Source organism: Canis aureus, chromosome 22 (genome assembly GCF_053574225.1).
Source record: "Canis aureus isolate CA01 chromosome 22, VMU_Caureus_v.1.0, whole genome shotgun sequence".
Lineage (NCBI taxonomy): Eukaryota > Metazoa > Chordata > Mammalia > Carnivora > Canidae > Canis > Canis aureus.
In genome coordinates, this window is record NC_135632.1 from 25,226,183 (window position 1) to 25,250,907 (window position 24,725).

At 39.7% G+C, this 24,725-nt stretch overlaps 1 protein-coding gene across 1 annotated transcript in view; it reads right to left on the reverse strand.

The window, feature by feature from the left end:
* Positions 1-24,007, reverse strand: part of LOC144293916 (collagen alpha-4(VI) chain-like) — a 101,744-nt gene extending 77,737 nt beyond the window's left edge. Inside the window, exons 1-6 of the mRNA XM_077865240.1 lie at positions 23,896-24,007; positions 13,074-13,162; positions 9,199-9,801; positions 6,486-7,073; positions 5,047-5,652; positions 877-1,506 (exon numbers count right to left, since the gene is read on the reverse strand). Of these exons, the coding sequence (XP_077721366.1) occupies positions 877-1,506; positions 5,047-5,652; positions 6,486-7,073; positions 9,199-9,801; positions 13,074-13,149 (2,503 nt within the window). The 5' untranslated portion in view covers positions 13,150-13,162; positions 23,896-24,007. The remainder of the gene's footprint in view (positions 1-876; positions 1,507-5,046; positions 5,653-6,485; positions 7,074-9,198; positions 9,802-13,073; positions 13,163-23,895) is intronic.
* Between the last annotated feature and the right edge of the window lie 718 nt (positions 24,008-24,725).

The following is a 24,725-nucleotide window of genomic DNA, read 5'->3' on the forward strand; positions in this document are numbered from 1 at the left end:
CCAGGACCCCGGGATCATGACCTGAGCCAAAGGTCAACCACTGAGCCACCCAGGCACCCCTCAAAAGTGGCTAAGTTTTCTTCCCACTTTAAAGAAACTGAAGCTAGAAATTCTAGAAACTATACTATTGGATGATTGATGAAGAAAATATACAGAACTCCAATCAGCAGGGCTCATATTCAAAAAAGCCTTGGCTCTACACAAAAGATTAGCAAATTAATGTTCATTTATATTTGGAGTAAAAAAAATTTTATTGATGTTTGATTTGCCAACACATAGTATAACACCCAATGCTCATCCCATCAACTGCCTTCCTCAGTGCCCATCACCCAGTTACCCCATCCCCCTGCCCGCCTCCCCTTCCACTACCCTTTGCTTGTTCCCAGAGTTAGGAGTCTCTCAAGTTTTGTTACCCTCTCTAATTTTTCTCACTCATTTTCCCTCCTTTCCCTTATAATCCCTTCCACTATTTCTTATGCTGAGTGAAGTAAGTCAATTGGAGAAGGACAGTCATCATATGGTTTCACTCATACAGGGAATATAAGAAATATAAGAAGTCAAAATTTTTAATTTCAGGAATGTTTTTATCTTTTTAGAAGTCATTTTCTACTCAAGGAGCTTCGGATTTAGTAAATCCATACTAGATCCCTAGATTTGCTTCTACAGCAAATATACATATATTTTCATGAAATTGATAAAAGGAATGAGGAAAAGGAATCAAAACAAAACAAAGATTTTATAACTATTCTGTTCCTGTTTTTAAATCAGTTGACTCCAAAATCTTTCCTTGGTTGAGGAGTATAGGAGGTGGGTATATGGAACAAGTAAAGTAAAGATTTTTTTTAAAAAGATCAAATTTGGAAAAGGTCCACCTACCTTCTTGCGGGGCCTGGCCCATCCCAGAAATGGAAACACTTGTGTCCACAGTCTCAGGGCAGAGTTGGTTCTTAATCTTGCTTCCCACAACAGAGAGTTGTAGAAAGGACTCCAGTGAGATGACATGCTTCCAAGGAGGATATGATGCTATATTTTCCAGGTCTTTACTCTCTGAGGCACGGTGGGTGCCTACCGCATAGATGGTAACCCCTGCCCTACGGAGGAGAGAAGCTGGCTCAGACAACTGGTCTTGGGAGAAACCTTCTGTGATGACCACGGCCATCTGCAGCACACCCTGCTTGGATCGGCTGCCCCTCTCCTCAACAAAAACCTCATTTCTCAGGAAATCCAAGGCAGCACCAGTCTTGGTCCTTCCACTTCTTCTCCGGTAGGTTAATTTGTCCAAATGCTCCAACATTTTGGCTGGGGTCTGAAATGTGTCCAGTGAAAACTCCAGTCGTGGTTCCTCACTGTAAAAGACCAAGCCAATTCTCACACCATCAGGATGAACATTTAGAGAGCTGACGGTGGTCTTTAAGAAGTCGATAACTTGTTGGAAATTCCATTGCTTGTCCCTGCTGAATTCCTCAACAAGGAAGACTACATCAGCTGGGATGGCCATTGGACATGCTATAAACAAAAACAGAAAGAAGGGCTAAGCATGAGAACAGAATAATAAAGACAATATTCCTTTTGTATTATGCTATATTTTCACTAATGTATTATGCTATATTTTTATATAGTGTACTAATATATTTCATATTACAAATTCTAATAAATATGTTATACTAACTTATATTAATGAGTTTTTAAATTTAGTGGAAGCCTTTATGACCGGTATTTGGCATGATGGTCAAAGATCACAGGTTTCATATTTATCACAAAATTTTTCACTGGAAAGAGTATTTACATCACTTGTAAAATATGTAAACATTTGAATATCCACAAGAAAGTGCTTTCAGATCATTTTTTCAATTCATCAAAGTCCTTTAGAAGCATCTGAGTCTGGCTTGACTAGGTTTTGTTCTTAATTTTTCTAGTTTCAGGAAACATTGAGTCAAATTCTCTATTATAGGCCTAACATATCCTTGGTTTAATAATTTTTCCTCTTGATAAAGATGCAAATAAGAAATTGTGACTATTAACTTGTGCATCTTTCTCTGATAAATCTCATGTCACTTCAACAGAGGCAACATGAGATGTTGCAAGGTCCTGTGAAAAAAATCTTTGCCCACAAATTGGGATAACTGGCTTTTTAATTCTCCTATAAAAGAACCTTGGCTTGAACCTGCCTCAAATGGGAGAATAGAGCTATCACTGCATGAACTCCCTTCCAAGTTTAGGGCAGTGCTTAACATAGAGAAACCCACTGAGTCCACATACCAAAGAGGTCCAAATCTCTTTTGACACATAAAAACAGAAATCTCCCTAGTGCAGACCCAAACATGCAGAAGGCTAAAGCCAAGGTAGCAACAGCTGAGTCCTGTCAAATAAAGTTTAGAGAGGCAACAGAATCACCTTATGACTTATCTTTGGCCTCTCGATGTCCTGTAATTTCTTATAAAGAACCAAAAACAATCCTAGTTTTAAAAAGAGTGTTGCCTCTGATTTTGCCAAGTCTAAAACACTTCCTATAGAAACTCCAAGAATCTCCGACTTCTTCCTTCCTTCACCTGCTTATACCACATGTTATTACAGTTGACCCTTGATCAACATGGGTTTGCCCTGCGCTGTTCCTCTTACATACGTGAATTTTCTTTCTTTTTAAGAGCTAACACCAAAAACCACAGGCATTTATTTACAGCTGCCCACCCAAGTCTCTAAAAGACACAATAAAAGGTACCTGCTAGCCTCTGAGTATGAGGGAGGCCCACCCAGGCTACCAGGGGCCCTGGGACTGGGCAGGGCTGCAGGTTGCCCTGTGAGTCCATGGGGTGGTTGGGTAAAGTGCCAGGTCTGGGGCAGGAGCTGGGCTGAAGCAGAGAAATATGTTCAGAGGGCAGAGATGGCACTGCACAGGAACCCATGAGCCCCTGGTACACCAACACACTCCCACTTGGTTGTCCACTCACTGGGGTCTCTGACAGGCCCATTTCCATGGTAGTGCCCTTGCCCCTCAGAGGCCAGTGCACTCACAGGTGGCCACATTTTCAGTAAATATATGTACAGTACTATAAATATATTTTCTCATCTGTATGATTTTTTAACATTTTTTTCCTCTCTAGCTAACTTTATTGAAGAATACAGTATATGATACATATAACACAAAAAATTGTTAATTCACTGTTTAGGCTATCTGTAAGTTTTCTGGTCAACAGGAGGCTATTACTAGTTAAGTTTTGGGGAGCCAAAATTCATATGGAGTTTTTCAACTGTGGGGGCTGGGGTAAGTGCCCCTAACCCCTGAGTTGTTCAAGGATCAATTGTATTCTCCTTACAAGTTGTCTTTAGGGTTCATCCCCTTTCCTCACTATCAGAGCCACCATTGGTCTAGACCCAGGCATCCTTCCAATGGGAATAGGTTACGGTTCAGCCTTAAAATCCTTCTCAGTCTGAGGTGTCATGTAGAATTCAGCCTGCCCCGGAAGCCTTCCTTAAAGACCACTTTAGTGATGTCATTTTTTCCTGCTTAAAAGCCTATAGTTACTTCCCAGTGCCTTTGGGATCCTGGGATTCATCCTACCTCGTCCGATCTCATCTCTTACTACCTCCAAACCCTCTCCCTCCTCCAATTGGCTCCATTTTGTCACTTTATTCCATATTTATCCAGCCCATTCCCACTTCCACACCCTTTCTCATGCTCTTCCTCTTACCAAGAAGAGCATTTCCCCTATATATTAAGATCATACCCATTATTGAGTGGAGGGGCCAACACAATTCCTTCTGGGTCAGATTCTCCATTACACTTTCCTTCTAGTCTACTTCTACTTAATGTAGTGTCTGTAAGATGCCTCTTAGTTCCTTAGGATCTCTGCTTGGATTTTCCTCATCTTGTCTCACATGTGTATGTCTCTTCTGACTATAAAATTCCGAGGACTTTCAAGCTCTACATGTTGAGAGGTCTGGGCAGAGCTATAATAGTTCAGAGAAAGGAGGGATATATCACTTCTGTTGTGAGGATCAACCATAAGCACTGTCAAGAGGATAACTTAACAACTGAAGGACAAAGTTTTACCTGTAGCCATTCCAGGCTAATAGTACAGTGTATTCAAGGGCAGAGACAGTGGTAGGAAAGCATGACACATATATAGCAAATGGTGAGTAGTTCAGCTTGGCTAATAGTTAGAATGTATAAAAGGACTTCATAGAAGATAAGGCTCAATGGTTCTCATCCCCAGGGGACATTTTGAAATATATGGCAGTGTTTTGAATTGTCATGGGGGATGCCACTGGCAGAAACCAGGAATGCCAGACCCTGACAATGCACTGTACAATCCTACACTACAAATCATCTTACTCAAAATGTTAATAGCACCTCCCTTAAGCATTTTGAACACCAGCTTCTCTGGAGAGAAGCCTGAATACCCCTTCTCCTGGAGAAGGCATATGGTAACTTGAATTATTGCTCAGAAACATTCACTCCCTACATCTCACTTCCATGGGAAGACTATACTTTCTTACTCCATTGATGATGACATGACTATATGACTTACTTGGCCAATGGGATGTTAGCAGATGATGAAGGAGAGGCCTTAAAAGTGCTTATGTAATTAGATTTTCTCTCTTGCACCTCTGCAATTCCCATGGGGATATGTATAATGTGCCCAGACTAGCCTAATAATCCCAGGAGGAAGATAAGCGCTATGGAGCAGAGCAAAATGTAGATCAACCAACCTTTAGCCAAAGCTCAAATCTGTGGATAAGCCAAGGCAAGATCAGCAAAACCATTCCATTGAGCCCAAAAAGATCAGCTGATTCCAGCAGATCAGTGAAAATAAATGATTCTTTTCAGCCCCTGACTTTTCGGATGGTTTCTTATGCAGCATCACTGTGACCATAGTTAATTAATATAATGTGTGTGCTTGAGGAAGCCCAATTTTGCCTCTTCTTCCCCATCCACTGGTGCTAGTATCTCATTATCGAGAAATCCAGAATGCCCCCCTTCTCAGCTTTTTCTCCAGAGTTTCTGAGGCCTCTCAGTGGCTCACACACATAGGCACCAAACCTTACCTACTCGAGTCTCCTTCTCAGACGCAATCCCGAATTGAGGCTTCCCAGTCCCTTGGATAACCACACTCACATCCTGCATCAACTGTCTGACTCCATCTTCTCCTTGCATCTCGTATATAAGGGGTGGAGTTGCCATCCCCTCCAGTTCTTTCCTGTCAAAGTCCTGTACACCCACAGACATGACTTTCACTCCTTTCTCCCTCAGTGTTTGTGCAGCATCCCAGACCTCATCTTCAGATTTGCCTGAGGTCATGACCACTGCATATTGGGGAATGCCCTGGAGAAACCGGCTTCCTGCTGCCTCCTGGAAGAAGGTCTGATGAAGGTATCGCAGAGCTTTGCCCATCCTCCTGGAGCCACCCCGGAGCAAAAAGTGCTCACGGATGTGAGCAATCATCTCATCCCGGGTATGGTAGGTATTGAGCAAAAATTCAGTATGACCTTGACCACCATACTGAGCCAGACCAATCTGGTACTTGTCCCTGCCAACATCCAGCAGGCCAACCACTCTGGAGATGAAATTCTGCATCCACTGGAAACTGGCCTGTGATGTATTCTGTGAGGTGTCAGCAAGAAAGACCACATCTGCATAAGCTTGAGTGAATTCTGGAATCAAAGAGAGGAGAAAGAAGGAAAAGACATAGAGGAGAAAGTAAATCAAATCAAGATCTCATGGGATGCCTGGGTGGCTCAGTGGTTTAGCACCTCCCTTCAGCCCAGGGCATAATCCTGGAGACCAAGTCCCTCATCGGACTCCCTGCATGGAGCCTGCTTCTCCCTCTGCCTATGTCTCTGCCTCTCTCTGTGTGGGTCTCTAATAAATAAATAAATTTTAAAAAATCAAGATCTCATGGATACAGAAGAGAGAGAGGTACTATATTTATATAATGGTGTCCATTTTGTATTTCCACCTCCTATCACAAGACTCTCTCCCCCTTACATCCTACTGCTTTTGTTGTCTGCCTTATTAGACTAAAGCAACTCTTGCCTATTCTTCTTCCACCAATGGAAGAGGCAAGGAAAATGGACATATATGGAGCAGTTATTTTGTGCTAGTAATTTTTATACACATTATCTGACTTAAACCCCATAAAGTATCCTACTAGGCAAGTGCTATTATCTTCATTGTACAGATAAGAACATTAATGTGAAGGAATGAAGCTGCTTGTCCATGCTCACATAACTAAACAGTGACACAAGCAGGATAAAAAACATAGATCTTCTGGTCTTCCTTTGAACAACAGGGCAGGATGTCCCACAAGAAGTATTCATTCTTCAACTCCCAGCACCAATGTTCCTTCACCTAGGAAGTCCCCTCAGGTTCTCCAGTGATGGCAACCAGCTCCTTCTCCTGCCTTCCTACTACACTCAGTGCATTCTGGCTCATTAATAATTAAGTGCTCTGATTGGAAATGTAGGGTTTTGATGAAGCTTCTTACCTTTTATCTTACCCTCTACTGCTGAGCACAGAGTCTGAAGAATGCCTCCTGAGAAATCCTGAAGGATGTTGAAGTTTTCGATGTTGAAGAGAAACTTCTCAAATGGCTCGCTGGCTATTTTTTGCAGTTCCTGGACATCCTGGACATTGACCCCTACTACATACACAACAACTCCATCTTCTTTTAACTTGTTGGCTGCCTCCTGGACTTCATCATTTGACTCCCCATCTGTCACCAGGATAACTATCTGAGGAACACTGTCCTTGGCCCGGCTGCCAGCTGCCTCTGTCAAGTAGTGCATCCTGATAAACTCCAGGGCACTCCCTGTGTTTGTGTCTCCTGTACGGTAGGGAAGATTCTGAATCTGCTCCAGGACCACACTCTTCAGAGGGTACTGGTTCAGATGAAAGGCTGGGTAGATGTTGTCATTATACTGAGCAAGTCCCACTCGGACCTGGTCACTGCTGATGTCAAGCCCCAAGATGACAGAGTAAAGGAAGTTCTTCACTTTCTGGAAGTTCTGGGGCCCAATGCTGGTTGAGCTATCTACTAGGAAGACAATGTCTGCCAGAGCTGCCTCTCTGCAAGCTGCAAGAAAAAGAACAAAAGGCATGGAGTCTGTGGGTCTCACTCAAAATGCTGAGAACCAATGGAGCTGAATGGTGTACAGAAAGGAGAGCAGTGCCAGTTAGACTATACTCTGTGGACTATACACCCTAAATGACAGTGCTTAGAGGAGTGACAACCTCCCTGTGCTTTTTCTTCCCTCTATTCCATCATCTGAGGCTTCTGTCCTGTTCTATTGATACTTCCGATCTTGAAACCCGTTTGGACAATCCCTTCAATCTCATTAAGAAAAACCCTTCTATAAATGTAGCAGCATTCTTAGAAAGGGGTTGTCCTCTTTCTAGTGCTAATAAACTTCATCTCTATAAGTATGCTGGTACCAACAAGTCAGAAAGCTGGAATATATCCTGTATTCCATGATACATGTCATAGTAGCTCCATCATTTAGGAGCCCTGTGACCTATTTATCACTCATCTTTTTGGGACTCAATTTTCTTCTTTGCAGCACTGAAATTTTATACCATCACTCACACTCTCAAGAGTAGTTTTGAGGATAAAATAAGATAGTCTACTGTAGACTCTCCCCAGGTCCTTTTGAATTCCTTATTACCATTTCTGTACACTGTTCCTTGGAGGACTTCTCTTCAGCTACTGGAGCTGCTTTGCCCACAATTTATGAAAGCCTAGCTGCCAGCATAATTTATATTCCTGAGTTCTCCTGTAGGATAATGCTAAAACTACCCTCTGTGGAACTTTTGCCTAAGATTTCATTCTTCCTTTCTTTCCTCTACCTCTCCGTCCTGTATCCCCCACATCTTTACCAACCCATTGGGAGCTCTTCCATAATAAATAATGTATATCCAAATCCTTGCCTCAAGCTCTGCTTCTGAGGGACACAATCTACAACACCTGGCCTATTAGAATGGATCTGCTCTTAAAAACCTGGGATCAAATCCAGTTATATTACCTTTGACCTGTTTCCTCGCTTGAAAAATGTAAATAATAATGTCAGTTGCCTTAGATATCTATATAAAAGTAAATAATAATTATCCTGTGCATCACACACATCCCCATGAGTCTAACAAAGAATTGCCTTATGTATGTATCTACCAGTCAGATGGGCAATTTAAGCAAGTTTGGCAAACTATATATTACCAAGCATATGGTATTTAATATTACTAAGTATATAAACCTTTTGTGTAAACCCTGAAGTGACACACAAAAGCAAGGTATATAATTTGGTTGTACAGATGCGATACCACCACCAAACTGCTGCAGCATCAAATGGGTGAAAAGTTTTAGCACTTCTTCCAATTTACCTACCTTATGTAGAAATACCAAAATAATGAATAAGTTATTATTTGCTCTATTTTCTTGAGCATTTTGATGAAAACCACTACGAAGCTCCTCTTTCTCAGCTCAAAGTTTTTTCTCATAGAATTAAGTAATTAACTCATTAAGGATTTCTGTAAGTCTCTGCCCCATCACCACCAACAGAAGTACAAAGCTAATGAGAGTTATATCTTCACAGATAATAACCATAATGCTATCACCTCTGATGAGCTGAGCACTGTGATAAGTACTTGACCTGTATAGTTTTATTTAATGCTTTCAACAACTTTCTGAGGCAGATACTACCATCCTAGGAAAATTTAGATTGAGAGAAAGTAACTTGTTCAAATTGACACAGTTAAAAAGTAGAGAACTGGAATTTGAACCCAGACCTTACTTTTCCCTAAATTCATCCTCATAATAACCAATATATTATACCAACACATTGGCAGTAAAATAAGCAAGCTACGCAGAGGATCTAGATCTACTGCCCCTCTCTCCTCTTCTGCCCCTCATCCAGGCAACATGGATAAATTAATCTAGGAATAATATCAGTCTGGGAACCAATATTCTTCCTTCAAAAATGGACTTACGCTACCAGCATATGCCCACAAGATTTATTTTAGAAGTTGGTGAGTTTCTGGTCAATGATTGAAGGGGAGCAGAGAGTACAGATAGTTTGGGGACACTGTGATATTAAAATCCAACATACACATAGGGAAAATAAGAAGGACAATGGGAGCGATGGATAAGAGATAAAGCTTTGAGCTCTGTAACTTCTAGATCAGAAACAAGAAGGAGAAAGTTTCTGTACCTGGAAAGACACTGTCAACAGGTTGAGCTGCCTTTGCCAAAGTATCACAGACCTGTTGCCGCAGCTTCTGAGCATGACTGCCCAGATCAGGGAAGTTGGGAACAAAAGAGGTGAACTTCTCCGCAGGACTGCTGGCGATCTCCTTGAGCTCCGCCAAAACTGCATCTTTGACACCAACGGTATAAAGTAGTACGCCTGCCCTCTTCAATGCCTTGGCAGCTTCCTGCACAGGATCCTCAGCTGGGCTGTTGCTGATCACCATGGCCATCTGAGGCACACCCTGGCTGGCCCGACTCCCTGCTGTTGCCTGGAAGTGGTGATCTAGAAGAAACTGCAGAGCCAGGCCCATCTTGTGGCCCCCAGATTTAGGCTGAAGTTTTTGAATGTGTTTCAACACATCACCTTTGCGGGGGTAGGTAGAAAGCAGGAATTCAGACCGGGGCACATCACCATACTGAGCCAGCCCCACGCGGATGCTGTCTTTGCTGACATTGAAGCTGTTTACCATGATGTACAAGAAGTTCCGCACACTGCGTATATCCTGGGTGTTGAGGCTGGTGTCCACTAGAAACACAACATCTCCCACAGATGCCTCCCTGCAGACTGGAGAAGAGAGACAATTCAAAATAAAACATCACAAAATTGACAGCTATGGCTATGACTCTCTCTCCCCATTCGTGGCCTTTACAGCCCACAGATCTGCCTGCATGGCTCTTTGACAATAGCTAGCATGCACAGCCTAAGCATATCATCATCTTCCTGGGCTTCCTCATAGCCACCATCTACCCTTATTCACCTTCTACTCTCTGTTTCATTCTAACAGACATCTGACCCCTTCAGCGAGATCCCTGACCGTGGCCCTCCATCCATCCCTTAAAGTTAATAAAAGAAAATAATTTTGACCAGTAGAAGATGCTGCTGGTACCCCACCTAGATCTTTGCTGGCTGGCACACCTATGTCCTAGCTGCTTCAAGCGCTATAGTTAACTGCTTCCCTCTGACACTTTGTCTAGAGACCTGTCCATGGCTGAAGGGAGAAGAGCAGCCACATCTGGAGACACCTGGAAAATCATACCACCTGAGTGGCCAATGTTCAATGACACAGGGTTACAAACACCTGGCCCCGTTGGTCTCATGGTGCTGTTTAGACTCTAGCAGCTTCCATGGCTCAGGCCAAGGCTGGATGTTACCTGAGGCTACATCCTTGCTTGGCTTCTTCAACCTCCAGCCTATCTCACTTCTCTTTGGTCTGTCCTAAAGAGTATTCCCTTACAATAACACGTTCACCAAATCCCTGTCCCAGTCTCTGCATCTTGAGAACCTGACCTAAGACATCTGCTTTGCAGTTCTGAGCTCTCTAGCAACCATAGTTTTATCTCGTGCCATTACTGTAAGTTTGGCTCCTATTTGTCCATTGGCTCCCTGAACTCAAGCTTGCACTATACAACTACTTCTCCCAAACCCAGTTCTAACCCCGGAAACCACAACCCCAACAGTGGCCAGAGCAAGTGGTGCTCCAGCTGGGCCCACCCTGGTCTCCAGCATAAAAGGAATCAGACACCAGGTGGCTGTAGGACTGGAGCCAATAGCTAATCTTTCTGCTTCTCAGATTGCATCTCTCTATAATAAGGGTTTGACCAGATGACCTGGTCTCTTCCAACTCAAACATTGCATTTCTGTGACAAGAAGTAAATATACAGATTAAATACTGTGCATGTGTGGACAAAAAAAAGAGAAGCAGTAATTATGATCTCTCTGTTCGTCAGTAACCAGCATGACTTGTCCCCTGTACTTCACAATTTAATTGTGATGACGGTAGGAGAATACATGAATCAATGATGAGAGAGAGGAGAAACAAAAGCAGAAAACAGCTGAAGATGATGTTAGCATCAAGTGGCTCAACAACAAGGGATAATTATCCCACACAGATTAAATATATCTTGCATTTGGTTTGTGCCAGGAGGGTTAACATACTGACTGGGGTTGGCCCTGTACTCTTCTTCCCTCTCCACTTTAATCTCCATAGTCCAGGCTCCTTAGTCCAAGTTCTCAAAGCTGCCATGTGGTCCCTACATGCCATTCCATCCACTGAGTTTCTTTCTCTTTCTCTCTCTCTCTCTCTTTGGACAAAGTCCCATGGAATCATGTTCTTTTATCTTGATTTGTAATGTAACATTCATCAATGTGCTTATGGCTAATGGCAGTCTCCCTGATTAGACAATGGGCTTCAGACAAACAGATGCCATATCTTTTGTTTGTTTATCCATCACTTGCATGTCTAGTATAGTCACCTCCAAAAAAATATTTAATGAAGGAAATATATAGGAAAGAGAAAAGAAGAGAGGGAGAGAGAAAGGGAGAAGATATCACTTAGAAGAATGGAAATATTGAACATGAATGAAACTAAATAAGAGTATCAGAAAATTTTAGAGTTAGAAATAATCCTATGAGATTATATAATACAATACTGTAGCCACTAGATATATGTGGTGATTGAGCCCTTGGAATGTAGCTAGTACAAATGAGCAAATAAATTTAAAGTTTTACTGAATTTTAATTTAAATAGTCGCATGTGCCTAGTGGCCACTATATTGAAAAATGCAAGTACAGAATAATGAATCCAATTCATCCATCTCACAGATAAGGAAAGTAAGACCTAGAAAGGCAAAGTAAGTCATATAAATCAGTTCGAACAGCTAGTCTTAGAAACCATGTCTCCTGACACCCAGTCCATACTTTGGACTGCCAGAAAGAAGATAAAATTGAAAGTCCATATTATAGAAAGGTAAAGATCCTGTAAGAGTTAGGCAGAGAAGAGCTAATGAAGGGTGGCATGCTCCAGGGACACTAAATCCATCTGCCGCTTCTAGATTCCAGAGTCCCTCTTCTCAGGAGTTTGCTTAATCTTGGTCAGAAAGCCAAGTGGAATCATGATTATTGAAAAGGCAGATAATGAATGAGCTCATGGACCTTTAAGCTTTATTTCCCTTTGGCACTCCAGGATGCAATCACATTGAGAGGAGAGAGTTCTGTGAGTACTCCAGGGATGGCTGACTGGTTTGTCTCCTCAACATCTCTTTTCAGAGGGATCAAACACAGACATGGAAGTGTTTCCCTGATCTTTCCAATTATAGAATAGTTTTTCAGGTTCCATGACATGCACCTTGAGATATATATTACATTTTCATACATTGTTATTTTTCTTAACCTCCCCCCCACCAGTTCTTTGTCATATTAGAAGGTGTTTTGAAACATGAAAAGACTGCCACAGCTTCTGCTCACAAGAGCAGGGAGTCCAAGCTGGAGGGAAAATATAGAGAGCTTCATGGGTTTTTTTCCCCAACAAATAACAGCCTGTGTAGTTATATATAAATATTTAGACCTCAATATTGTCTCGGTGGGGCTTCAGGCTACTCAAACAATCTTTTCATGAGACTTTCATTGTGAAAAGTCACAATAATCTGTTAAAATGACTGTAAAAAAAATTGCAGAGGAGTCACTGGCATCTAGTGAAGCTATCCATCTTGTGATGACAATTACATCTCAGAATAGCTCTGCCAAAGGAGATAAAGCACAATGCAGAGTCAAGAGAATAGGCCCATGTTTACAAAAGCATTTGAGAGCCTGGTAATACATTCAGAAGTATAGCATTTTTCATAGCTTTTTTTTTTTTTGTCATATGAGGTTAAGCTTTGAAAAAATCAAGTGTCCATCATTCACTAAAAGCTTCTAGATTCTAAATTCTTCTAAAAAGAAGCATTTCCCTTTCATTAATAATGAAGCTTCTATAATATTTTCTTTCAAGATTCACTACTACTAGGTTCCTGGCAAGGTCATCATTTTTGGCTTAGAGAATCCAATGCATAATGCATTACCAATTCTCTGTGACTTGATGAAGCCAAAACTAGCTGCAAGGAAGATGAACTCCCAAAATGTCTTCCAAGTCTTCATTCTGGTTATGTACCTAAGGAAAAAAAAGAAACCTCATAATTAAAATTATGTCTTCATACAGTTAAAATGAGTGCATCATATCATGTGCTAGTTATATCTCAAAAAGTGAATAAAAAATATATATATAACAATGTCTTTGCCCAAACCAATAGAAACTTGATAAAAAATAAATAAATAAAGGACTGTGGCTACATTGTTTCAATTGTACAAGAAAAATTATCTTGATGACCCAACTCAGGAAGAGTTTTGTAAACACCCGGAGTGTATACCTCAGACTTCACTGTTTAAAGTTGTCCAGATATGACTATAAAAGGATAAAGTATATGGAGCATGGGTTGAATTTCTGTTTCACACACCAAATTCATTTGGGGGAACATAAACATTTCTGGATGATTTTGCTTGTATTTTTATACAAGCATTGGATGACCTTTATAAATATTTGTAGCATGCAGAAATATTCAAATATCTTGGGAGCACATCTGCTTGATAAAATCAGGATAGCCTGAAAATATTTTATATGTTCCCAGAAGAAGCAGAACATCAGACTTCCCTCCCCTAAACTTGGATTCATTTCCGAAGGCCTCCATGAAAATTATCTAGTCCCAGTTCCATTTCTGTTTTTCAACTCAAAAGAAGTCCAGGTTTTTAAAAAATAAGAAAATCATGGAATTCACATTAGATGAGGTTTCAACTGGAACAGTGAATACCTCATCTTTATCTTCTTAACCACCCATCCCCAGCATCCTCATAAGTTCGATCATTGTGTTGTAGGAAGAGAATGTCCTTGTTCTTAAGAAATATAAGGGGGTTAAGAGTAAGGATTCTTGAGGATAGATTGCCTGAGTTTAAATCCCAGACCTATTACTTAATAGTTGATCTTGGGTAAGTTGCTTTACTGCTCTGTACCTCAATTTCCCCATTCATAAAATTGGAACAAGAATAGCATCTACTTCATAGTCTTGCAATCAGGATTAAGTGAGCTGTAAAACAATTCACATATGCCTGACACTGAAATCACTCCTAAGATGCTTCTTAAATAAAATATGTCTTCTTGGATACTCACTAAGACATAAAAGTGTTGCTTCTAACTTGAAACTCAGAATCTGTAGAGATAAAGGAACACTAATACTCTGCATTGTGTGCTAATAAGGAGGTTATTTTGTTATATGTGTTTTAATTTATATTTTTTACTTAATTCATTCAAATTTCACTCTCAATTGATTGCTATTTTGTAAGTTACTATGCTGATATCTCCATGTTCCTCACCTCAAACCTGGGAAAGGCCACCAGAGCAGACCTTACTCTGCTCATCTTGTTAATGGAAATGAAGAAATCAGGCCCCAGAAAGGTTAAATAGCATACCACAGCTACAAGTCCATGGACCTTCTGTCAGGCTCTGTCCCATGTAACCCGACTTCAGGTACAACACATGACAGGAACTCTAACCCTTCAGTGAAAATCCCCAAGTCCAGACTGTCACTCAATGCTCCATAATCTGACTCATGTGAAATGAAGACCTGTGGGTAAGTTACCATGGCATAAAAATGTGAGCTGAAGCCCTAGTTCCTGTATCTACCAATCTGTCTTCCAAGAGTAGTTTTATGGACAAAACGCTGTATTAGGTGCTCCGGAGAATGGAATTACAAACCTTGCTCTTATGTTTAGATAACTGAACAATCTATTTGGGGAGATTAACTTTACATACCAAAAACACTAAAAAATTCAGGAAACTTTAAACACATATTTTAAACGTACCAAAGAGTTTAAGTAAGCATCTCATTGTGTCTATATCACTTTGCAGCCATGGCCCCTTTATGTGGAACATTGTGGGGAAACCATACCACGATACCCAGAAATCCCAGCTATCCAACAACTGAGGCCCTCTTTCCAGAAAGTGGCAGTGGAGCCATCCTGTTTAGCCATCCTAAGGACACGTTTCTCCTGTTCATGCTTGATTTACTCCTTAGAAATGACTCAAGGATATGAGATAGCCACACCTGTTTTACTATTTTATGGTAACAGAAAATACTGGGAGAATCCTTGACCTCAAAAGAAAACCATAGACCTTAATTCTGGTGTCGGCCTGACCATTTGCTTTAGGGACTTGAGCTAGCCAGTTCATCTTTTAAGGTTTATGTGATGACTCTCAAGGACTTGGTACTGATTTGAGACACCTACTACATTGCCTACTATATTACGAACACCTCCCAGGATATTGGTCCAATAATTTTCCAATAACTGTGATATAATTTCTCTGTTCCTCTGTCTCTACATCAACCTCCCACTAATGCCTCATTAAGGAGGCATATAAGTAATTTGAGGGAAGATGCTTTAAGACTGTAAATATCTTATTCCTCAATAAGCTTTCATCTAATGGCAAATGAACAAATGCATGATCACAAAGAATAGACTATTCTAATAGGCTAAGGACAGTATGAGAGTAAGGAGCTGAAGAGTTTGAAAGTGCTAGGAAGAAAGATCCAAAATAAATTCAGATGTTAATCATAATTATTATTATTATTATTATTACTATTGTTACAATGAAATACTATACCCCAACTTTTTAACTCTTGGATTAATGAAGTTAGGTGAAATAGAAAAACTTCAAATATGGTATCTACATTTTCATATTCTTATGTCTTAATTACTAATATTAATGCAACTAATCATAAGAAATGAGATGTATTTTTAGTTAGCTGTAAATAAAGTACCAGAGCTATTTATGGAAATCTAGTGGGAAAGTCAAAAGTTTATAAACAGTTTACAGCTGTGCATTTGTGTATTTACATTAATGAAGAGAAAAAAAAGCCTATAGATTAAGGACTTAATATCTATATTGTATATACTATTTCATGAAGATGTTTACATCTAATTTAATCTGTTAAAGGGGTCTTGCATTTGAACATGTAGGGTTCATTATGGGAGGAAAAAAAGTAAAGCCATTAAATGAAATACAATTAGGTAGGGCTGGCATAGAATACTGATTCTTTCTGGAAATAATTCTAATGGGTGTGGGATTGAGAGACACCACTCTCAAAGTATGACGAGAGAACTCAAATAGTTCAATAGTCAACTAGGACAATCTAATTTTAAGACTAATTCATTCAGGGGCGCCTGCATGGCTCAGTCAGTTTAGCATCTACCTTTGGCTCAGGTCATGATCTCAGGGTCCTGGGATCCAACCCCATATCAGGCTCCCTGCTCAGCAGAGAGTCTGCTTCTCCCTCTCCCTTTGCTGCTCCCCCTGCTTGCTCAGTCTGTGTGTGTGTGTGTGTGTGTGTGTGTGTGTCTCAAATAAATAAAACCTTTTAAAAAAAGGCTAATCCATTCAATTAAAAAAATATATCTTGTAAGCAACCACCATAGTAATAATTGATTCAGGAAGAATCCTCAAATGAAGCTAAAACTATTGGGTAGAAGCATGTTGGGGAACAAGGTTTTAACAGTCTCAAAATGTCTCCTAACCAATTACTTATAAGTTACAAAGGACAAAAAAAGTACATTTACAACAGAGAAACACAGTGGATATGATGTAACCAACAATGGTAGGCTACACCAATAACACATACTTCCTGATGTGCTACACGAGAAAACTCTACCTCACTTATATGGTAGTCCTCCTCAAATCCCATGATTTAAATCTAATATTAATAAACAATCATACAAACCCAAACTTGGAGACAATCTAAAAAACAACTGGCCTGTGCTCCTCAAAAATATTAATATCATGAAAAACAAAGAAAAGCTGAGGAACCAACTGAAGTTACAACAGTCTAAGAAGAATTGGCAACTAAATGCAATGAACAGTCTTAGAAATGGGAAAAATGGCTATAAAAGACATAAAGGGAGACAATAGGTAAAAATTCAATATGGACTGAAAGTTATATAATAATTCTGGGTCAATGTTATATTTTCTGAGTTTGATCATTGTGTTATAGGAAGAGAATGTCCTTGTTCTTAAAGAAATACATGTAATGAGGCAGAGGGTCTTGAAGTCACCCACTTACTCTCAAAGTTTCAGCAGAATTATAATAATCCATAGAGAAAGAAGAATAAAGTATTACAATAACTCTTGCAACTTTTTTATTAAATGTTTACTGTTTACCAGATAATACGCCAGGCACTAGAAATAACAGATTAAAGAAACAGTTCTTCTCTTGAGAAGAATTAGAATTCTAGTGGAGAGAAAGAGATGAATAAATTGTAATATTGTAGGATGAACAAAATAAAATAGAAATTTGTACAAGGTGCTGAGGAACACAGTGGGTGACCATCTCTCTTCACTTGGTGAAAGCTTCAGAGCAGGTGATGCTAGAGTTGAGATTTAAAGGAGGAATAGAAATTTATAAGTGAGCAAATGGAGAAAGGGAATTCCAGGTATGGAACAGCACATGAAAAGACTCTTGTTGGACAGCCAACAACCTCATCCAAGGTTTTGGGAACTAAGGTTTGGAGTGTAGGGAATCTGGTTAGGTCTTCTTGGAGCTCACACATTTGTGCTGCATAAGCTCTGAAGGCATACGTCTATGGAGACCTTTGGTTTTCTGAAATGCTTGAATTCAGAAGGTGGGATAGAAGGGGGGACCTGGATAGAGTTTCTCAGTCTTCAACTATAAACCACCTTCACTTCATTTAATTAAGCCATTTGCCCTTCATATACCAGTCTCCTTCAAGGTTTCTGTTCTCTCTCTATTGACTCCTCAAAAATAAAATGAGAAGATGCCATCATTAACATTCTATGCCAGTGGTTCTTAGACTTGAGAATTATGTCAGAATCACCCAGAGGACCTTTTAAAACCCAGCTTCCTGCCCCATCTCCAGAGTTTCTGATTTAATAGGTTTGGGTGGTGAGAACTGGCAGGCTGAGTGGATCCAAGGGACCACTTTGAAAACCACTCTTCTATGCATTTAGCGTGCAGTGGTTCCCAACCAGACAGATATCTTCTCCACTTACTTTCAACATCTTTAGCTCCACATGGAGAAAACCAAATGTCTACCATCAATTAAGTGGAGAAAGGGAAGAGACGATCAATTAAAAAATGTTTTCTTTATACATATATGACTGAGAGGTAAGTGGGAGCTTCAAAATATTTAAATGAGAAACCCAATGCAAAAATGTACAAAACTAATTTAACACATTTTTTTTCAATTTGCTTTATAATGATACTTTATTCCCTGAAATAATAAAGAGCTATGTTCTCTCTCTTTTTTTAATTTTTTTTGATCACTTAAACACCATTATTTTAAGTACTGTGTTATTTGGCTTTCTTACAAGACACTCTTATAGTATACCACATCTGGGCCACAGGAAGTTCCAGAAGGCAAACAGTTAGGGAACATGAACAGATTCTTCTGTACACATCATATTAGAAATCCACATGGCATGTTTAATAGTTAAGAAAAACTAAGGTTAGCCTTAACCTATTGCATAAACATTAATATTTGCTTTCTGTGCCCATTCACAAATCCTATGACGGCTTGGATATATACACAACTTTGTTGCAACATATTTGAGGGACGCTGTGTCAAACATTTCAATGACAATTAATGTGTCATGAGGCTCAAAAAAATAAAATAACAAGATGCAGAATCCTAGAGCATTCCTCCAGGGAAAGATAAAGATCACAATGCCAGAGTTCAGCAGGGCAGTGTACACAGCAGTAAATGGGCGCTGATGGCCATGACACTCTCATTAGCTATGGTTATTTCAAGACTGGCACACAGTCTGAGAATACTCAAACTCTTTCAACTTATGTGTAGCTTATCAACTCCATCACCCCAGCATTTCACGAGCTTGGTTTTACCAGAGATGGGAATAACTACCCTTTCTCAAGGGTTTCATTCAAGAAGAATCCCTACAATCCACTAAGCAGATCAGGCCCCTCAAAAGAACTGGGGCAGGGGGCACCTGCGTGGCTCAATGGTTGAGTGCCTTTAGCTCAGGTCATGATCCCAGGGCCCTGGGATCAGTCCCACAGGGAGCCTGCTTCTCCCTCGCCCTATGTCTCTACCTATCCCTTTCTGTCTTTCATGAATACATAAATAAAATCTAAAAACAAAAAATAAAAAAAAGACCCAGGGCCCATGAAGGTACTCTGGCACTCCCTACTTCCTATCACCAGGAAAGAACAGGTCATGGTAGTGAATAAAGGCAAGTTGACCCCCTGCAATTTTCTAGGGCATCATATACTCTGTCCCTTATTTCTTCTATGCCCTTTAAGAAGGTCACTCTAGAATCTAGAAAGAAAATGTAGTGTGGAACAGTAAAAGTTGATAGAATTTGACTTTGAATTTTCTGGTTCAAATGTCAAGTCTGCCACATTCTTCTTGGGTTGTTTTTTTTTTTTTTTTTTTTTTTTTTTTTTGCCAAATTCTTGTTATGCAGCTTGCCACATTCTTGTTATGCAGCTTCTTGGAAGTCTCTTGAACTCTAAGGCTCAGCTCTCTCAGCATAAAAGAGAGGTAATGATACTGTGCCATCACTATTTCGCAGGTGTACTGTGAGGACAGAATAAGCTAATGGAGTAGTAAAAACTTTGTAGAAAGCTATAAAACTTGAGAGGTTACCTTTACCTTATCAAGCAAATAATCTACAAAACAAAATTCCAAAAATGCAATCCTTTCTCACTGATAGAACCAAGCCTCAGAATATTTTATTCCAAGAGGGAAAAAAACAGATTGCTTGAATCAAAGAGCTGTGGCTACATTTTTGCTTCATTATGTCTAGGAAATAATCATACTCTGATGGAAGTGAGATTTTGGGTAAGAACAGACATTTTATGGCAGCAAGAGGAGATTCCCTAAATCAGAGAAGTATGGTGCCAGGTGTGACAGCAAGCTGGTGGTCACCTGAATGAGATAAGCTCTTTCAAATCTTATGTTATGAAATCTTAGCTGTCTGTGTTCTTTGGGCTGAATGTCTCACTTTTGTCTTTAAGCTTAAAAATAACTTAGATGCCATTGAACTGTTCTTTGTATCTTAGTGTATAATAAAATTTTTAAACACAAACTGAAAAAATATCCACTAAATTCATTGACACAAACCCATCTGGCCCTTGGAAAGGTAACGATAATTTCTTTATGATTGCAAGATGCATTGACCAGGCTATAAACCTTTCTGGAGTTTATAGAATTGTAAGTCAGCATGGTTTGCCAAGTCCATTCAGACTTCGGTGACTCAGAACACATCATTTATTCCTTCCCTCTACCTAGAAGGCTGCGTACTACTCCTTGGCCCCAGTACACTCTCACACATGCACATACAACCCACACATACACACACATACCTGGAAAGCTCTATTCATCTTTCAAAACCCAGCTCAGAGGTCACCTTCCTAACCCAAGCCTGATGGCAAATCACTCCCTGTTCTGTTCTTCGTCTGAAACCTGTACATTTATTTCAGTGAATAACTGGGATTTGTTAAGACTGTCTTTACCATTAATATATGCTCAGCACCTACAACAGTTCCCTTCTCTGCTCTCCCCCTCTCTCTTCCCTCCCTCTGTTCACTTCCTTCAGTCCTGGCAACAGCAACCTTCTCATAGCACAAAGCAAAAACCATGGAGTTATCATTAACACACCTACATCCAACCTGCCAGGAAGTCTTGCTGCATCAACCTTGAAAGCTATTTGCACAGAAACTGATCCTCTCATCATTTCTACTGCACACAGGCTGGTTCAAGCCATCTCTCTCTTGCTTGATTACTATAAACTCCTGCTCTCCCTGCCTCTAACCTTTCTCTCTGAAGTCTATTCTCAACATATATTCAGGGAAATCCTTTTAAAACCTAAGTCACTTCTGTTCAAAGGCTTCTAATGGCTCCCTGTTTCATTCAGAATGAAAAAACAAAATAGGCTACAAGGTCCTATGTAACCTGGCCCCCAGTTTTCTCTAACTCATCTCTCACCCCCACACATTAGACTCTGATCTCTTTGGCCTACTGGCCGTTCTTCAAATAAACCAGTAACACCCTGTTTAGGGTCTTTGTACATACTATTTCTTCCATCTCGAATGCTCTTCTCCATATGTCTCTATATACCCACCTATATCCCTATATATCCACACACATCTACAGATATTCACATATATCTACATATATCCACAAATAGCCACATATATCCTTATGTCCACCTATGTCCACATATACCCTCATATAGCCACATATGTCCCCATATCTCTACATACATCTCCATAAGGTCCCATATATCATATATATTTGCACATATCTATACATATCCACATACATCCACATGGCTGATTCCCTTGCTTCCCTCAAGCCTTTGCTCGGATGTCATCTTCTCAGTAAGGTCCACCCTAGCCATTCTACTTAAAATTGTTACCCATTCTTATTCTCCCAACACATCCAACCCCCCCTTACCCACTCTCTGCTTTTCCTCTTTTCTTATCACCTTCTAACATGCTATGTAATATTCATCATGGTTTTTATTAATTACCTGTTGTCATGCCCACCATCAACTAGAAGAGAAGTGCTACAAGGAGTCTTGTTTTCCACAATATATCCCCAGTGCCTGACACATAGTAGGCTCTCAGTAGATTTGTTGCATAAATTCACTTGTTCAGAAAAAAAAAAAAAAAAAGATTTCCTGTTCGTAAGACAGGATGTTGTATACAAAGAGTTAGAGGCATTCTTGGAAAGATTAATGCCCCTAGCCATTATTTTTTTGTAAATGGAGGACTCAAAGCCAACTGAGCTCGGTTTTATATTTTGATTATAATTTTATTTTTAATTCATTTGTATTAAAAATAGAATCAGAACAAACAGCATAAAACGAAACATTTGACAGATTTATTGAATAAGCAAACCCAGATCATAAGCATAGTAGAAGGGACTTGGTTTAAGAACTTCAAGAAATCTAAAATTAGAGCCAGTCCATGCCTACAACCAACCCCAATGAGGCAGGGAAGAGATGCAGCCAGAGGTGAATCTTTTAAAATTCACAGCCACAAAAATTTACTTATACAGTGAGTTGCTCAAACATAAGACCTAAGATTAGGTTGGAATGTTTGGGCAAAACAATTTCTTGTATGATATTTTTAAAAAGACTCATAGCAGGACAACTGGGTGGCTCAGCGGTTGAGTGTCTGCCTTTGGGTCAGGGCGTGATCCCAGAGTCCCAGGATTGAGTCCCACACGGGGCTCCCTGCATGGAGCCTGCTTCTTCCTCTGCCTATGTCTCTACCTCTCTCTCTCTCTCTCTCTCATGAGTAAATAAATAAAATCTTTAAAAAAAAAAAGATTCATAGTATTTTTATTTCAGGCCAAAATACCAGGTAGGTAACATTCATTATTTCACTTCCTAGTGACTGTTATGCATCATATTTGCTGTTTCTGCAAAAACATAGACAAGGCTTCATTACTCTTGGTCAGTGATGGAATAAATGCATCCATAGACCTTTCAAAGCCCATTCCTATGAGTCAGAAACTACTAGACAGAATTTTGTGATGAGAGACAACTTTCAAAGGCCTGTGGCATACACACTCATGAGCCGAAATAAGAAGGACCCTTCTGCATTTGCAGTTCCCTGGGCCCAATTTCTTAGCTTCTGAAGATCAATACAAAAGAGAACAAAAAGATGCTAGATTTTTCTCCTGTAGTCCTGTGGGATAATTCTCAGTCAATATTTGATCCTTTCACCCCACAGAAGTCATCCTTAATAATTGTCACCATCCCTATGTTTGTTCAGTGAATTTAAATGTGTATCAACCCCAGTCATCAAAAAATTGCATATAAAATCTGAATCTGATCAACTTTACACTAACTTTCCTTGAAGTTCTTTATAGAAATAATCATTTTCTTTAACTCTGGTAAATGATATGCATGCTGATGTATTTAGGGAATTTACTGATGTTTATAATTTACTTCAAAATGCATTTAAAAATAAGAGGGATTAACAGATGGTTAGAGGGATGGAAATGTGAAAAAAACAACTATATTAAAATGTTCATGGTGAATCTAAGTGGTGAGTATACATGTATTCTCTGTGAGTTCTGTAACTGTTGCTGTATGTTTGAAATTTTTCATTAAAAATTTAAATAATCCTCTGAATTATTTCTTAAAACTGTGTATGGCAGTCAAATGGAAAGGAAGATGAGAGTCTAATTATATGAATCCTGGCAAACTGGATGGGAGAAAACTCTATTTCTAACTCCAAATTGCCCCTGGGATTGTTCTAAGAGAGTCATTTTTACCTGAGTTTTATATCTCTACCAAAGACATGTTTATTTCCTGAATCTTTAGTGTTTTCTTTCTTCCTTTAGCTTTAAGAGTCTAACACTAATCTCCATGTTTAAATTCTCCCAAAGATTTGCTTCAGTGAAATAATTCATGAGACATGTGTGAGTCCCAGTAAATTGGTTTCCCCTTTCCACACAGATGGTAAATTCTAGGCCCAGTCTTAAAATATTTCACATCTTCCTGCTCCACAAAAGTTCAGAGTTATGGATCTTACTTCATCACAGTTTAAATCTTAAAGGTTATTCTCCCTCTGTATATCCGAGATAATCTTTGGGTTTTTTTCCTCTGCATCTTTATCACTCTCTCATATTCTCTCCATCTCATTGCTATACGAGGTCTCTATCACTTTCCCCTCTGTTGGTCTATGTGTCCCTATCTCTCTTTACCTAGAAGTAAAAGAGAAGCAGTGCATTTGCAAAAAATGACATGGAAACAAACTAGAGTTCCCACCTACCAAACTTTCCCTAGGAGAAAGCATTTCCTCCTACCTGGCAAAACCTTTCGGACTTGTTCTCTTAATTCCTTCTTCTGATCTTCATCCCTTAAGAAGCTGCTTGAGCCTTGGGAATTCCCTAGAGTATAGGAAGGCTTAAGGGTACAATGACACATCAGCTTTTCCAGTATTTAATCCTCTCCTGGGGAAAAGGGGAGGAGGGCAAGAGGAGGAGCACAAATGGTGTTTATGGTGACTGATGCATTGCTTGTTCTCTTGCATGCTTTACTGCCATTAAATAAAAAGAGTTCTTCTGTAAACACTGGTCTCCAAAATGCATACAAAAACTAAGTAGGGAGAGCATTCTCTAATAATAATAATGATGATGTAAATAAAATTAGCCTTTTTCAAATTTAAAGTTCCTAGAATAAAAATCCTTATTATCTTTATTTCAATTATTTAGTCTCCACCTAAAATCTCTAGACTATAAGCCCCTTGAAGCCAGAAACTGAGTATAATTCAACTTTGGGTCACTCACATCCCCTGGATATCCCTCAGCTAAGGGTCTTGTCTCAAAATACTAGGTATAAGGGATGGATGGATAGCTGGATGGATGGGTGAATAAATTAACAAACTGGACAATGACAAACACTCTGCATTGATGTTTACCAAGCAGGGTAAAGCTCAAGTGTTTGTATTCATCTTAGATGTTCTAAACTAGCCCATACCAACCAGATCAGAGGTCAGGATGGAGTCAAAGGAAATATGTAAGTATTTATACGTGTATGAGTTAAACAAAAAATTAAGCAGCAATAACAAGAAACCTAACAACAAAGGTCATTTCCTTCTCACATAGTTCAGTACTAGGTGGGTATTCCAGGTCAG